The following is a 13605-nucleotide window of genomic DNA, read 5'->3' as shown; positions in this document are numbered from 1 at the left end:
CATGTAAAGCCCAATCTCTCATTTTCTCTTCTTTTAAGTTTATTCTCTTCCTACAAGAGCAACAACGCCCAGCCCAAAACGGCAGAAACCCTACCAGATTTTATTATAACCTGTCAATGGCCATTTTGACCAGGCTAAATTTTGGGCTTTTGAGACGATTATGTATTTTTAGCCTCCTCTATATTTTTGCAAACTTATCTTGGGCTTGGATTAAAATTGTGCCTCAATTTCAAAATTTGAGCCCTCTTTTGTTAAAAAGAGGGTTATCCCTAGCTTAGATAGATTTTCCTTGTACAACTAGTGGCAGAGATCAAACAAAAAATAAGTAGAATATGCATCTGGTGGAATTATTTTTGTTTAACTAGTGTTATAGGGTTTGGAGGGATGTGATATTGTTGTGTCTCGCTTTTTCAACTCTAAAATGAAGAGGAGAATGGAACATTATTGAGCATCACTTTTTCTAGAATCCTAAAACAAATTTCAAGAACCAAACGACATCCAAATGTATTGACGGCATGTTTGGTTTGTGGAATGGAATTGGGGAAGGAATGGAATTAAGTTGGGTATAGAATCATTGTAGGAATGGAATGCCAATTACATTCCAATGTTTGTTATGTGTAATAAAATTATAGGAATGGAATTATATTTATATAAATTTACTATATAGCCCTTGTCTAGAAAAGTATAATATTTCAATAATAATGTCATTATATTTACCATAATGTCCTTACTATAAGAAAAGGGCCCCCCTGGACCACAAGGCTCCCAGCTTTGTGAGGGTAAGGTAGGGTCCCAAACACCCCTTGGGGACAAGGATGGAAGCTCGTTGTTTCCCCAAGGGGCATTTTTGAATAGAGGGATTTGAAAAGGAAACCTTAGCTTTTACTAAGCTCTATAAGAAGGAAGCTACAGGGAGACATAGGACGCAGAGAATGTTAGAGATGGAGCCAGAAACACGGCTGGAGACGCGTTGCTGCTGAGTCAGAAAACGCGTGGAATTTATTCTCCATTAATCTCAGTTTTAAACTTCCAATTCGTATTGATTTGTATTGATTGTCAGTTAAACTTCCAAGCCTATAAAAGAGGGCTGTGGAAGATGTTTTTTATATAGCACAACAGCACAACACAGTGCAGAGAGAGCACAGAGGAAGAAGAGAGGAAGAGAGAGAGAAAGAGAGAATTGTAACATTTTCCGGCGAGTTATTGAATAGTTGGTGTGTGCTCCGTGGACGTAGGACGTTCTTGACCGAACCACGTAAATTTCTTGGTGTCATTTTCTTCTGGATGCTCACAGGGTCCTAACAAGTGGTATCAGAGCCTGGTTGGAGCAGAAAAGCCAGATCGGAAGTGATCCAGAAATTCATAGTTCTGTCCAGTAGATCAAAACTGTGTTTTGAGGCCACCATCGTATTCTTCTCGTCGAGACGAAGAGAAGCGTGCCCGCCGGAGCTTGAACGGAGTTCATACAAGCTCGCACGCGCCCCCACGCACCTTGCCGGAGCAAGATGCCTCTTCACACGCCGTCCACGCGCCGGCGAACATCTCCTCACGCGCTGCACGCACCGCACGCGTCTTCTTCGCCCATTCCGCCTCGACCCGACCCTGTAGGTGACTCAGATCCGGGTGAACCTGAGATCCGGTTCTTGACCCGGGTCTGACCTCAGCGCCACGTCAGCGCGCATACCGCGCAAACGCCAGCAGGGCCATGTCTACAGGAGTGCCACGTGGCAGAGGCGCCACGTCATCAAGTGAGTCCCACTGCCACGTCAGCAGGAGACCCCACTGCCACATCAGCAGTGCCATGTCAGCGATTTAACCAGGTTTGACTGAGCTTTTCGGGGTCGTTTTGGATCCCTTTTTCGAGCGACTCGAACCATTTCTAGGGTTTTCAATCGTTCTGGATCTATCTGTGCTATCCATTTGAGCTAATTCCGTCTCTAGATTAGCAAATCAAGATGTCGAATGAAAAAAGCTCAAAAATCGAAATGTTCAACGGGAACAATTTCGGTTTCTGGAAGATGCAGATAGAAAACTATTTGTTTGGAAAGGAATTGCACTTACCGTTGAAAGGGTAAGCCAACATCCATGAACGAGGACGAGTGGGAGTTGCTTGATCGAAAAGCCCTCGGAACCATCAGAATGACGTTGTCGAAATCTGTGGCGTTCAATATCAAACATATAACATCAACCAAGTCTCTGATGGATGTGCTCTCAAATATGTACGAGCAGCCTTCAGCCGCAAACAGGGTACATCTCATGAAAAGACTATTTACGATGAATATGTCTGCAGGTGAGAGTTTCAGCAGGCATCTGAATAATTTCAATGAGTTGTCTGATCAACTCGCCTTAGTCGGGATAACGTTTAATGATGAGATTCGGCCTCTACTGATTCTCAGTCAGCTGCCTGAAAATTGGAATGGTGCCGTCACTGCCATCAGTAGCAGGAAAATCGAAGCTTGTATACGATGAGGTTGTTAGCATGATTTTGACGAAGGAAATAAGAATGCAGCCGAACCATAGCTCCAATTCGAGTTCAGCCTTGAACATGGAGAATCGAGGCAAAGGAAACAGGCATGGACGATCAAACAACCGCGGCAGATCTAGGCACAGGCGGTCTCAATCCAGAAATCCCAGAGTACTTAGGACACAAGTTCCAAGAGCACTAAAGTTATTAAGTGCTGGAACTGTGGAAAGACTAGTCATTACAAGAACCAGTGCAAGAGTCAGAAGAAAGAATTCAAGATGAGGGCAAAGATAGAAGCAAATATTGCTTCTGAGAATGATGAGATGTTGATCTGCTCTTCGGAGAGCAAGCAGGAGTCTTGGGTCATAGACTCCGGAGCCTCATTTCATGCCACATGCTGCAAAGATTGCCTAGAGGAGTACACACTAGGTAATTTTGGTAAAGTGTACCTTGACAACGATCAACCTTGCGACGTAACTGGCAAGGGAGTTATGAAGATCAATATAAACGGGTCAGTATGGAAGCTGAAGGATGTCAGGTATATTCCAGACCTGAGAAAGAATTTGATCTCAGTAGGTCAGTTGGCAGATGAGGGATACACGACGAAATTCATTGGCGATGAATGGAAAGTCTCAAAGGGTGTACTAATGATTGTGCGAGGTAAGAAAAGCGGAACACTTTTTCTAACCTCCAATGCCTCCATGTCTATTTTAGTTGCTGCAGGAAATGGCGACAGCAACATCTGGCACCAACGACTTGGTCACATGAGCGAGAAGGGACTCAGGGTGAAGCACTCAAAGGAAAAATTGAGTGGTCTACAATCAGTGCAGGTTGACATGTGTGAGGATTGTATAGTCAGGAAACAGAAGAGGGTTAGTTTCCAGATAAACACCCATGAATGTGTTGGGACACATCAGCAGAAAACCGAGAATCCTCAGGTGGAGAAACCAGTAGAGCAGATTGTCGCACCACCATCTCCTACTCCAGCTCCGGAGCTTAGGAGATCTACTCGGTCTCATATACCAGACAGAAGGTATATTGATTACTTACTTCCTACAGATGGAGGAGAGCCCGAATGCAATGATGAAGCATGTCAGGTGACAGATACCAGCAAATGGGAGCTTGCGATGAAGGATGAGATGAAGTCCCTCACCTCCAATAGAATGTGGAAGTTGCCCAAAGGCCTTCACAACAAGTCGGTGTACAGAATTGAAGAGGAGCATGACGGCTCCAGAAGGTACAAGCCTTAGTTGGTAGTCAAAGGCTTTGAGCAGAAGGAAGTGATTGACTACACCGGCATTTTTACACCAGTTGTGAAGATGACAGCCATCAGATTAGTCCGCAGAAATCGAGCAGACAGGAAGGTGGCGACTACAGAGGAGCTGAAGTTGTGCTCAACTTGAGTTGGTCTTCATGTTTGAAGACACATGTTATGAGCACATCATTTATTCATGATACTCTGGCTGAGTAGGTGTCTCTGTCTCCAAGTGGGAGATTGTTAGAGATGGAGCCAGAAACACAGCTGGAGACGCGTTGTTGCTGAGTCAGAAAACGCGTAGAATTTATTCTCCATTAATCTTAGTTTTAAACTTCCAATTTGTATTGATTTGTATTGATTGTCATTTAAACTTCCAAGCCTATAAAAGAGGGCTGTGGAAGATGTTTTTTTATATAGCACAATAGCACAGCACAATGCAGAGAGAGCACAGAGAGTGCAGAGAGAGCTGAGAGGAAGAAGGGAGGAAGAGAGAGAGAGAGAGAGAGAATTGTAACATATTCTGGCGAGTTATTGAATAGTTGGTGTGTGCTCCGTGGACGTAGGTCGTTCTTGACCGAACCACATAAATTTCTTGGTGTCATTTTCTTCTGGATGCTCATAGGGTCCTAACAGAGAAAACATACATTTGAAACACAAGGAAGAGGGTCAAAGGAAAAAAACACTTTCACACAAGGAAAATGGGGAGAAAACTTATGTTTGAGGTTGTGAAGGAGACTCATGTAAGAAATAACCTAGCCAACAAGCAAGGGCTAGGGATTTTTGGGGAGTTTGGAAGGCAAGGACTAAACGCTTTAGATTCTTGATTTTCTTATTAATTATCTTCTAAAAAGGTATTCACTACACCCATCCATGAATCTTATGAATCCTTGTTTTACTCATTCAATAGCATCTTGATAAATGTGTCATAAAAATAGGATTTGTGTAATGTGACGAGCATGTTTATGATTCAATATGAGATTATGGTTTTATGAACTTCAGTTTATGAATAAAGCATGTTATTCTTGTTCATATACTTGGTCTATGCTTTCTTGAACAATTATTGATATATGACTCAGTATGTAGTTGTTAGAAAACGATAGGCTAGCAACGTTGATAGTACAGTAGCAGCTATCATGGCAGTATCGCTGCTGCCATAGCTATCAGAAAAGAGGAGCTGAGAGAGAGAGAGAAGGGTGTCCGATGAAAAAACGCCCATAGCCACCATAGCAATGGCTACTCAGTGGTGGCCTGCCTGGCAGAGAGAGAGAGAGAGCTACGAAGAGAGAGAGGATAGAGAGAGACAGAGTCGTTAGAGGTCCGAAAAAAGGAAGGAGGGAGATGAGTCGCCGTTTCTGACCATCAGTGATGGAGGCCGATACCAGCGGTTGTTTGTGCTTGCAGCGAAAGTCTGCCCAGCAACAGTGGCAAGCATCATGGCAGCCTGTTGCATGGAGCTTAAAGAAAGAGAAGCAGCAGCAGCATCTCAAATATTTCCTGTGGAGTTTGGCTGCTGGCAAGGTCTCCAAGCAATGGCAAAGACGGCAAAAGATAGCTGGACCTGGCAGCAGCAGTCAGCAGGAAAGGGCGGTGCTGCTGCAGCATGGCGATCAAGTCGAGTTCTTGAGATTTCCTAAAGATCGAGATCCTGCAAGTCTCGACCATCAACTCAACCAACAAAACCCAATAGGGCGACTAAGTCAAGAGGATCTTAAGTTGAATTCTTGATTCCCCGCGAACCTCGATCAAGTCGCGACCAAGGGAGAATAGGGGTGCGACCTGGTCGACAACGACAGTCTTCTACGCAAGATTTGCTGCAAACTTTCCAATTTCGAAATTTAAACCTTGTATGCCCTAAGGGGTACAAATATTAGCTTTGAAGTTGTTCTTAGGGTTCCTCTTTGGCCTCTTTTAGGTTAATGACAAACTTAAGACATCATTGATAACCAAAGTAGATTAGAAATTAGAATAGATTTACTGCTTTCCTGGTCTTCAATTGTATTTTCTGGCATTAGTGACAGAAGCTTTGATTGCAATAGAATGATCTTTTACATGCTTTACATTTACTTGCTTTGATTTACTTGCTTTCATTTAAATGTTTTCCTTTACATGCTTTAATTTACTTTCATTCACCTTTACTGCTAAGATTGTGATGAAGTCTTAGAGATAGGATGGCACTCCTATTGATTCAGTCAGATATACGTAGTAGGCTACGAATACTAAATAGGTTTTGCGTGGTCGTTGAGATAGGATATACTTCAGTTCTGGATAGTACTCCGGACGATTGGTGCACCCTTGCTACCCTATGCCCTTGAACGGTTCCTTTCACTGTCTAGCATAATACGGATAGCTGACTGAACGTAGTTTACGCACACGACATCCTAAGTCTAATTTATAAACTGAGCATTGCTTTATAGGAGTAGAGATAATTTAGATTTACATGCTTTCAGTCGGTTGTTAGAAAACCAAATCAAAATCTTTCCTTTTACTTTCTTTTACACAGAGCTATAATAAACTAGATTAGAAAAGGTTGGTAACTGCACTTGAGTCCCTATGGAAGAACACCCGACTTTCTCACTTTCTACAGAACTTGGGATTAGTTAGGTTTTATAAATTATATTTTTGGTAGTTAAGGACCCAAGCATTGGCGAGCCTACCATATATGGTGCCAACAAAACCTCTCATTGGACTTATGCCCCCTCCCACATAACCTTGATCAAAGTTGGATGTTCTTTTTCGACACAATCTTCAACTAAAATGTACAATCGTGCATATTTTCAATCAAAATTTTATTAACTCAATACTTTGGAAGAACACTAAATTTGGAGTTTCTAGAGAGAAGAAAAAGCTAAGTGCAAAAAAGAAATAAATTGAGGATTTGATTTATTCACTTCCAAGAAAATAAAATTCAGAAAGTAGGAATGTATGCAACTCAATTTCATATTAGACAAGTCGGATGATGATGAGAAAAAAGAGAAGAGAAAGAGAAGCTCCACAAGATGACAAAGAAACTTGTAAAAGAAACCACCTTGAATAACACCAAAATGATGGAGAGAGAGGAACACCAAAATGATGGAGAGAGAGGGAAGAGAATGGAGAGCGTCTAGTGGAGTCCAAGATGTCAAATTTCTTTGCTACTACAGCAAGCGACGACCAAACCCAAATGAAACTTCACACAAGAATATTGATGAAACATCAAGAGAAATCAAGAAACTAAAATTGCTGCTGAAAATTTTGCAGTTGTAGAAGCTGCAGCACTTGACGATTCATTCTTTGAAGAAAGAGGAATCACATGCCCTTCAAGAATATTTCTTCAGGCATTCAGTTGGGCAGATTCAAAGAATTGTTGCCATTTTTCTACAGAGATTGCCCATGAAGGGGTGCTGTAGTGGACGAACCAGAGGATAACAGCAAGTCCTCATTGTCGCCACCGAGATCGGTGGTTTTCATGCGAGCAAACGGCGGAGATATATAGGTCAACATAACGACCTCTTCACAGCAATGTGGAAGGCAACAACGTGTGCGATCAACAGGAAGGGACCCAAATGAGCAACTAAGATGATGACATCCATATCTTGCAATGCCTCAAAGGTTCACCAAGAAGAGGCCTCTTGTATCAAAATCGGAGTCACACTCACATTCAGGTTTATACAAATACAGATTAGGCTGGATCGCACTTTTACAAAATCCACAACTAGTTAATGTGTAATTTTTTTTTTGTGGTAACCTAGTATCATGAAACAGTAAGAAATAAATTGTTGTGGCTCAATCAAGTAAAATCTTAAATAAAGGGTCATGGCGCGACTAAAAGTGAATTGGTTTGGCTCAAGACAATGTTAGAAGAGCATTGTTTCCCATAATGAAAATCAATCTAATATTCAAATTGCCACCAATCTAGTCTTTACTAAGAGCACAAAGAATACGAAAGTCAACAGCCATTTTACACGAGTAATTAGCTCATTGAAGCCCTCATGAAATCCAAACACCAACTCGCTGATTTGAAACCTAATGATTTAGGAGTGCCTAGGTTTAATTGATTTGAAATAGGCGAGGAGCATATGAAATCTCTCCTCTAGCTTCTATGCTCTGGCTTGAAGGGGAGTGTTAATGGATTTTCAATTATTTAGTAATAGTAACTTAGAGTTAATGAGGGTATTATGGTCATTATGGTGTACTTGACATATATGATGAATAGAGACGGAGACATACTGATGTGATTAGTTCTTGTGATTCAAAAAATAGTTAACATTAACTTTGACCCCTTGCACTTGCATCCTAGTGACTTGAGCATTGAATAGGTCCAACAAAAGCAACTTAGAGCCTCCTAAGCCATTTTTCTTTGCTGCAAAAGCCTTTGCTTGGTACTCTAAAGGATTTTTTTCACTGCAACAGATTGATGTGCCATGTAGGGTGATACTCCTTCTAGTATTTGAAATATGACCAGGCCACAATTTTGTGCCACTTACAAGCCTCTTGGAGGTTTTCCTCTATGGAAGAGCTCTCAAACATGATAAAGAATCTACAGGCCATATAAGACAACCCTCAAGAGCATGGAAAAACCCTCAAGAGCAGCCTCAAAGAAAGGTGAATTTTCTCCAATGTACTATTTTATCTTATGGGAAAGTGAAGAAACGAATAAAAAGCAAAAATAACTATTTTGATTTTCAGCTAGTTCAGTTCTGCTTTTTTTTTTTTTGTGGGGATAATAAGAAACAGTCAAATAAGACACAATTTTATCCTTGCTTTAATTTCTCTGTTGACAAAGGATCATTCTTTAGAAAAATAGATACACTCAACTAGTAAAAGGCATACATCTAATACTTGTAATCCTCCAGTATATAGGCTTTCCAGCACTTCTTCCCCCCCTCCCCCCCAGGTGGGGGGCGGGAAAAGTATCATGAAGGGCATCATTCATCAATTAATTTGGTTGGTAGTATTTTGACCTCGTACATGCCTAGTACAATTAGGTGACTCCCCCTTTGGAGTCTTTTTGCAATGGTTCTCCTTTTTCATCAAAATAAAAACCCAAAATGCTCTTAGTAAAAAAAATACAAATAAAAATATCTGAGAAAACATTAATCAGTTGCCTTACTTGCTTAAGCTTTTCCACTTCCGTGAAATGTCGACCAAAAGATGTGTAGCACATCCCATACAAAAAAGGAGCAAGATAAACTTTTAGCTTCCTCTACAAACAACAAACAAGAAATAAGTCCCATTACAAAAGTTTTTTTTAAAAAAAAATTTCAGTTCATGGAAATACAAACAAGAGCAGTCCCATTACAAAAGTTTTTTGACATTATTTTTATTCATACAAAGAGACGGCGGGCCTTAGATCAATGGTAAGTTTGCTCTTGACCAGTTGGTCCTAGGTTCGAGTCCAAAGAAACAGCCTCTCTACACAAAAGTAGAGTAAGGCTGCATACCCTGTGACGACCCTCCCCCTACCATTGCAAAATGAGAAGCCTTGTGAGCCAAGGATGCCTTTTTATACAGATACAAGTTCGCTGTCACAAAGGACAAAAAGCATATTGCAAATTCATAAAGAGATATGGATCCATTTGGATGTAGTGACAGCCAAGGTTTTGCTTTTTATTCATTTATCTATAAGGAGCCAGTACTTTTTTTATAAACCTCTTATAATTCACATTCAGCAACTAGTCAACTAAATTACAAGTTAAGAGAGCATCCAAGTGGAGTTGGAATAAGATTCAGGAATACTTTCAGAAAAACTCAATGACCAGCTAAAATATAAAGAGTTAAGAAAATTATGGACTTGTTTAGTAATGGAACACAGTTTTATAGAAAAACTAAAGATTTCTTATACTAATTTGGAAAAAAAAAAAAAAAAGCAAAACAAAAACAAAACAAAAAAAACAAGGTGAACTTTATAATTATTTAGAAAAGTGTAAATGGAACATTAGACTGTTTTCCACAAGCAAACAGAGCTTATGTGTTTCCTATTATAATGTTTTACGGACATAATATTTAGCCACCATGTGGTAGGCATAAAGAATTAGTTGCTTTTGTCATTGTCGTATTAATTTATACACAAATTTCAAACAGTACTTAAAAATTTTAAATTCTCATTGTCCTTGGTCAATCAATCTAACTGCTCTCCCAAAATTGAATTTGACCAACATGCATGCTTACATGCCTTCAACCAACATCACCCACAAATGTCTATTAGTGACACATTAAGGTGCCCATTGCATGATTTACCATGTGAACCTAGGACTGAAAGAAATTTAGCTTCACACAAGATAGAAGCATAAATTCCCTTATATAATCCTCATCATGGGAGGATTTAAAAGAGGTTTGAAAGTCATTGAAAATTAGCCTAGCTATTAATTTAATAAGCATGTGTATCACATTTTTCCACTTGATTTATAAGAATATACCATCCGCTTTCATACTCTATATGAATATATGATTAAAACCTCAAATATTGCTACACCGTCATACACATGCACACATCATCATCATCAGCATCATATCTATTAAAAGGTCACTTACATGCAGCAGGCACTATGCAATACAATTAGTGTTAGAAGAGAATACAATATTTCAACAAATGTGTCGATGGGGGAATTTTTGTCCATAAGATTGTTTTATTATTATATATAGGAGGGAAAACTTGGTGTCACAGACCAAACACCTCACACCTTGTGAAGGGTCGTGCGGCACTAGTGATAGCACTCTTGCTTAACTAGTCAGCCAAAAGTATACCTTGGTTTCAAATCATAAACAAACTCTCAACCATCAAATACAAAGCTAAGTGGAGGCAATAAACAAGCATAAAAGTAGAGAAGAGTCACACGGTAAATTGTAAAATAATGCAATTCACTATTAACAACTCCGTAGAAAACATGTGCTTTGCTAGAGAAGCAAGTAAGCTAAACACGTTTACAAAAGCTAGCAAGTTTTACAATGATTGATGAACGCTCAACCTCTTCGAAAGAACTTTCTACGTTATTCTAACTCTGACACTAGGAAACATCAAACTAATCAAAGCATCATACTTCCATTGTACACAAAGGCATTTCCTTAATCAAAAATAAAAGCTACCTAATATTTACAAGATAGTTACCAATTCTTTGTACATGTTAAAGCTTGATATACATTGTTGGCCCACAACCAAATAGATTAAGCTTTTAAGTAAAGTGGTAATCTAACATGGTATCAGAACTAGTTACCAGGGGATCCTAGGTTCTATTCTTGTTGCCCGCGATTATTGTTTCATCTTTAAACAATATTACTTGTGTTACCCATCATGGGTGTAATTTATTGTGTGTTTATCTCTCCACTTGCTGTTGGGCCGCATGTGCAGGGGAGTGTTAAAGCTTGATAGACATTGTTGGCCCACAACCCAATAGCTTAAGCTTTTAGGTGAAGTGGTAATCTAACAGCACACAAGCAAAGCGGTCATAGGCAAGCATAATCCTGAACAAGCTTGGCTTGTGGCACCTGGAGATGTACATAAAGCTCCAGGAAACTTCCACCTTTTTTCCTTTTTCTTTCTTCCTTTCTTCTATTTTTCTCTTCTTCTCTTCTTCTCTTCTTCTCTGGTCTATCTCTAACTTTAGAACATGGTATCAAAGCATTAATTTCATTTAAATCTGATTTACCAAAGCTGTTTCTTTAGACATTCTGCATTTCATTATTTTCCCTTATCTACCCCTTTTGGGTTGGTTTGGGAGTCATTTAGGGGCCTATTTTTTGGCAGTTTGGATGTGCCGGATCCTTCAAAGGACATTGTGTTAGAGGTGGTTTGCTGATGTGAAGTATGCTCTGTTCCAGGCATACTGCTAGTGCTGGTACACTGTTCTGGCTGTTGTGGGCATGATGAAACTTTTTAAAGTCTACATGTTCATGATTTCATACTTGCTCACAATCTTGTAACCGTTGCCCGTGGTTCTGACTGCTGTTCAATGACTGCACACGCTCTAGTTGCTGCCAGCAATAATTTTTGCAGCTTCTGCAATGCAATCTTATTTATTAACAGCCTGTGGTGCTTCTTGTAATTTTCCGTCTACTCCGATGTAAACTAATTCCTCATAGGACTATAGCATCAGTTATGCGGTCAGAGCAACCTCTTGAAGTCTTGAAACACTAGTCCATGCTCGTGTGTGTTCCCTGATTCTCCATAGTAGTGCTATTCATTCACAATACCGGTGTGGTTGCATTCTTCTCCATCTCCGTACTCCAAGGATTATGAAAATAAGATGGAGGAGGATGACATATTGCTGGTGTGGTTTTGGAATAGCACGAAACCACGAATTGCTGCAAACGTGATGTTTCATAGAACAGCCAAGGCCGTTTGGGATGATCTTCGTGAAAGCTTCGCACAAGATTTAAAAAAAAAAAAAAAAAACACGTGTTTTTTACCTATATGAGAAGTTTTTCAAAAATGACCAAGAAGGTAGGTCCATCAGTGAGTACTATAGCACATTGAAGAGTATTTGGGAGGAATTCAAAATCTATGAACGAGTTAGCTCTAACGTTGAGATGATTAAGAGGCAAACGGCAATGCTTTTGGCTGCCAAGTTTTTGTCTAGATAGAGTTATGAGCTTCACCCATTCGCAATCACATTCTTGCTAGTCAATCCATACAATCCATGAATGAAGAATATGCTAGAATCTAAGACACCAAAATGGCTCTCAATTAGTCAATTAACTCAGTGACCTTCTTTCCTTCCCATTTTTTTTAATCAGAATCTCCGAACAAAGAAGAGGATTGATAAAGGGCTTAAGAAGAATGGCCAGTAGTATTTTGATTGTGGTCATGGTGGATCCGATTCTCATCTTACAACTTCCTCAATTTCTACTCATGGTGCTTCTCTAGATTAAATACATGCTTGTTTGGGTCTTTCAATCCTTAAAAACTACAATTTTTTTTTATATTCAAATCCATTTCTCATTTTGAATGTCCTACGTGTCAATTCAAAAAGCATATTATGACATCTTTTCCATTTAGAGTCGAACTTGACAGTAAATCAATGCTTTCTCTTATTCCGATATTTGGGGTCCATGTATAGTCAAGAATTTAAATGGTCGTTAATATTTTATTTGTTAAAAAAGATAGGTCTGAACTTTTGAATGTACTTACCTAATTCTACTTAAAAATACAAACTCAATTTGGCATTGGCATTCAATTTTCTCATCTGATAGTGTACTTGATCTTGTTCAAAATAAGCTTCAATATTTTTGCTTTGCAAAAGGGATTATTCATCAAACATCATGCTTACATACCTTAGGAAAAATAGAGTAGTTGAACAAAAAGCTAGAGATTTACTTGACATAGCAAGGTCTCTACTTAATATGCATGTTCCTAAAACCTTTTGGACTGATGCTCTTAGGATGCCCTCAAATGTTTTATAGGGACAAATTCCCTTCTCCATCATGTACCAAGAAACATCCATGTTATGTGTTTTGCCTTGTGCCATGGGGTGCACATGTTTTGTTCATGTTTCACATATTAGTCAGGACAAGTTCTCTCCTTGTGATGTTAAATGTGCTTTTGTTGGGTACTTTAGAACTCAGAAAGGATATAGATGCTATTACCACCACACTCATAGGAAATATATCAATATTCGATGCCACCTTTTCTTTTAAGGACACCTTATTTCTCTAGTGTCAAGCCTTCCTTGGGTGAATGTATGTTAATTTAATCAACAATTTATGGACCCCCCTCTTGTGTTGATCACTTTAATTCCTCTCGAGAATCTTCTGCTCCTTTTCCAAATCCATCAGTTATTGATTCAAATGAATAATTAAGGGTCTATAAACAACGTAAACCAAGCACAGACATCACTACCACCATGAAAGCACCTTCTCTGCCCAACACTGTTTCGACTTTTGATTATGTAGATCCATCAAGTGTGACCTT

General features: G+C 39.5%; 1 protein-coding gene across 8 annotated transcripts in view; it reads right to left on the bottom strand.

Annotated features, from left to right (window-relative positions):
* Positions 1-13605, bottom strand: part of LOC131149144 (protein ENHANCED DOWNY MILDEW 2-like) — a 133599-nt gene that overhangs the window by 15470 nt on the left and 104524 nt on the right. For all 8 annotated transcript variants that reach the window (XM_058099286.1, XM_058099293.1, XM_058099288.1 and 5 more), the window contains one exon: positions 8812-8904. In XM_058099286.1, coding sequence (XP_057955269.1) covers positions 8812-8904 — 93 coding nt within the window. The remainder of the gene's footprint in view (positions 1-8811; positions 8905-13605) is intronic.

This window comes from Malania oleifera, chromosome 2 (genome assembly GCF_029873635.1).
Source record: "Malania oleifera isolate guangnan ecotype guangnan chromosome 2, ASM2987363v1, whole genome shotgun sequence".
NCBI lineage: Eukaryota > Viridiplantae > Streptophyta > Magnoliopsida > Santalales > Ximeniaceae > Malania > Malania oleifera.
This window is presented reverse-complemented; position numbering and strand designations above follow the sequence as displayed.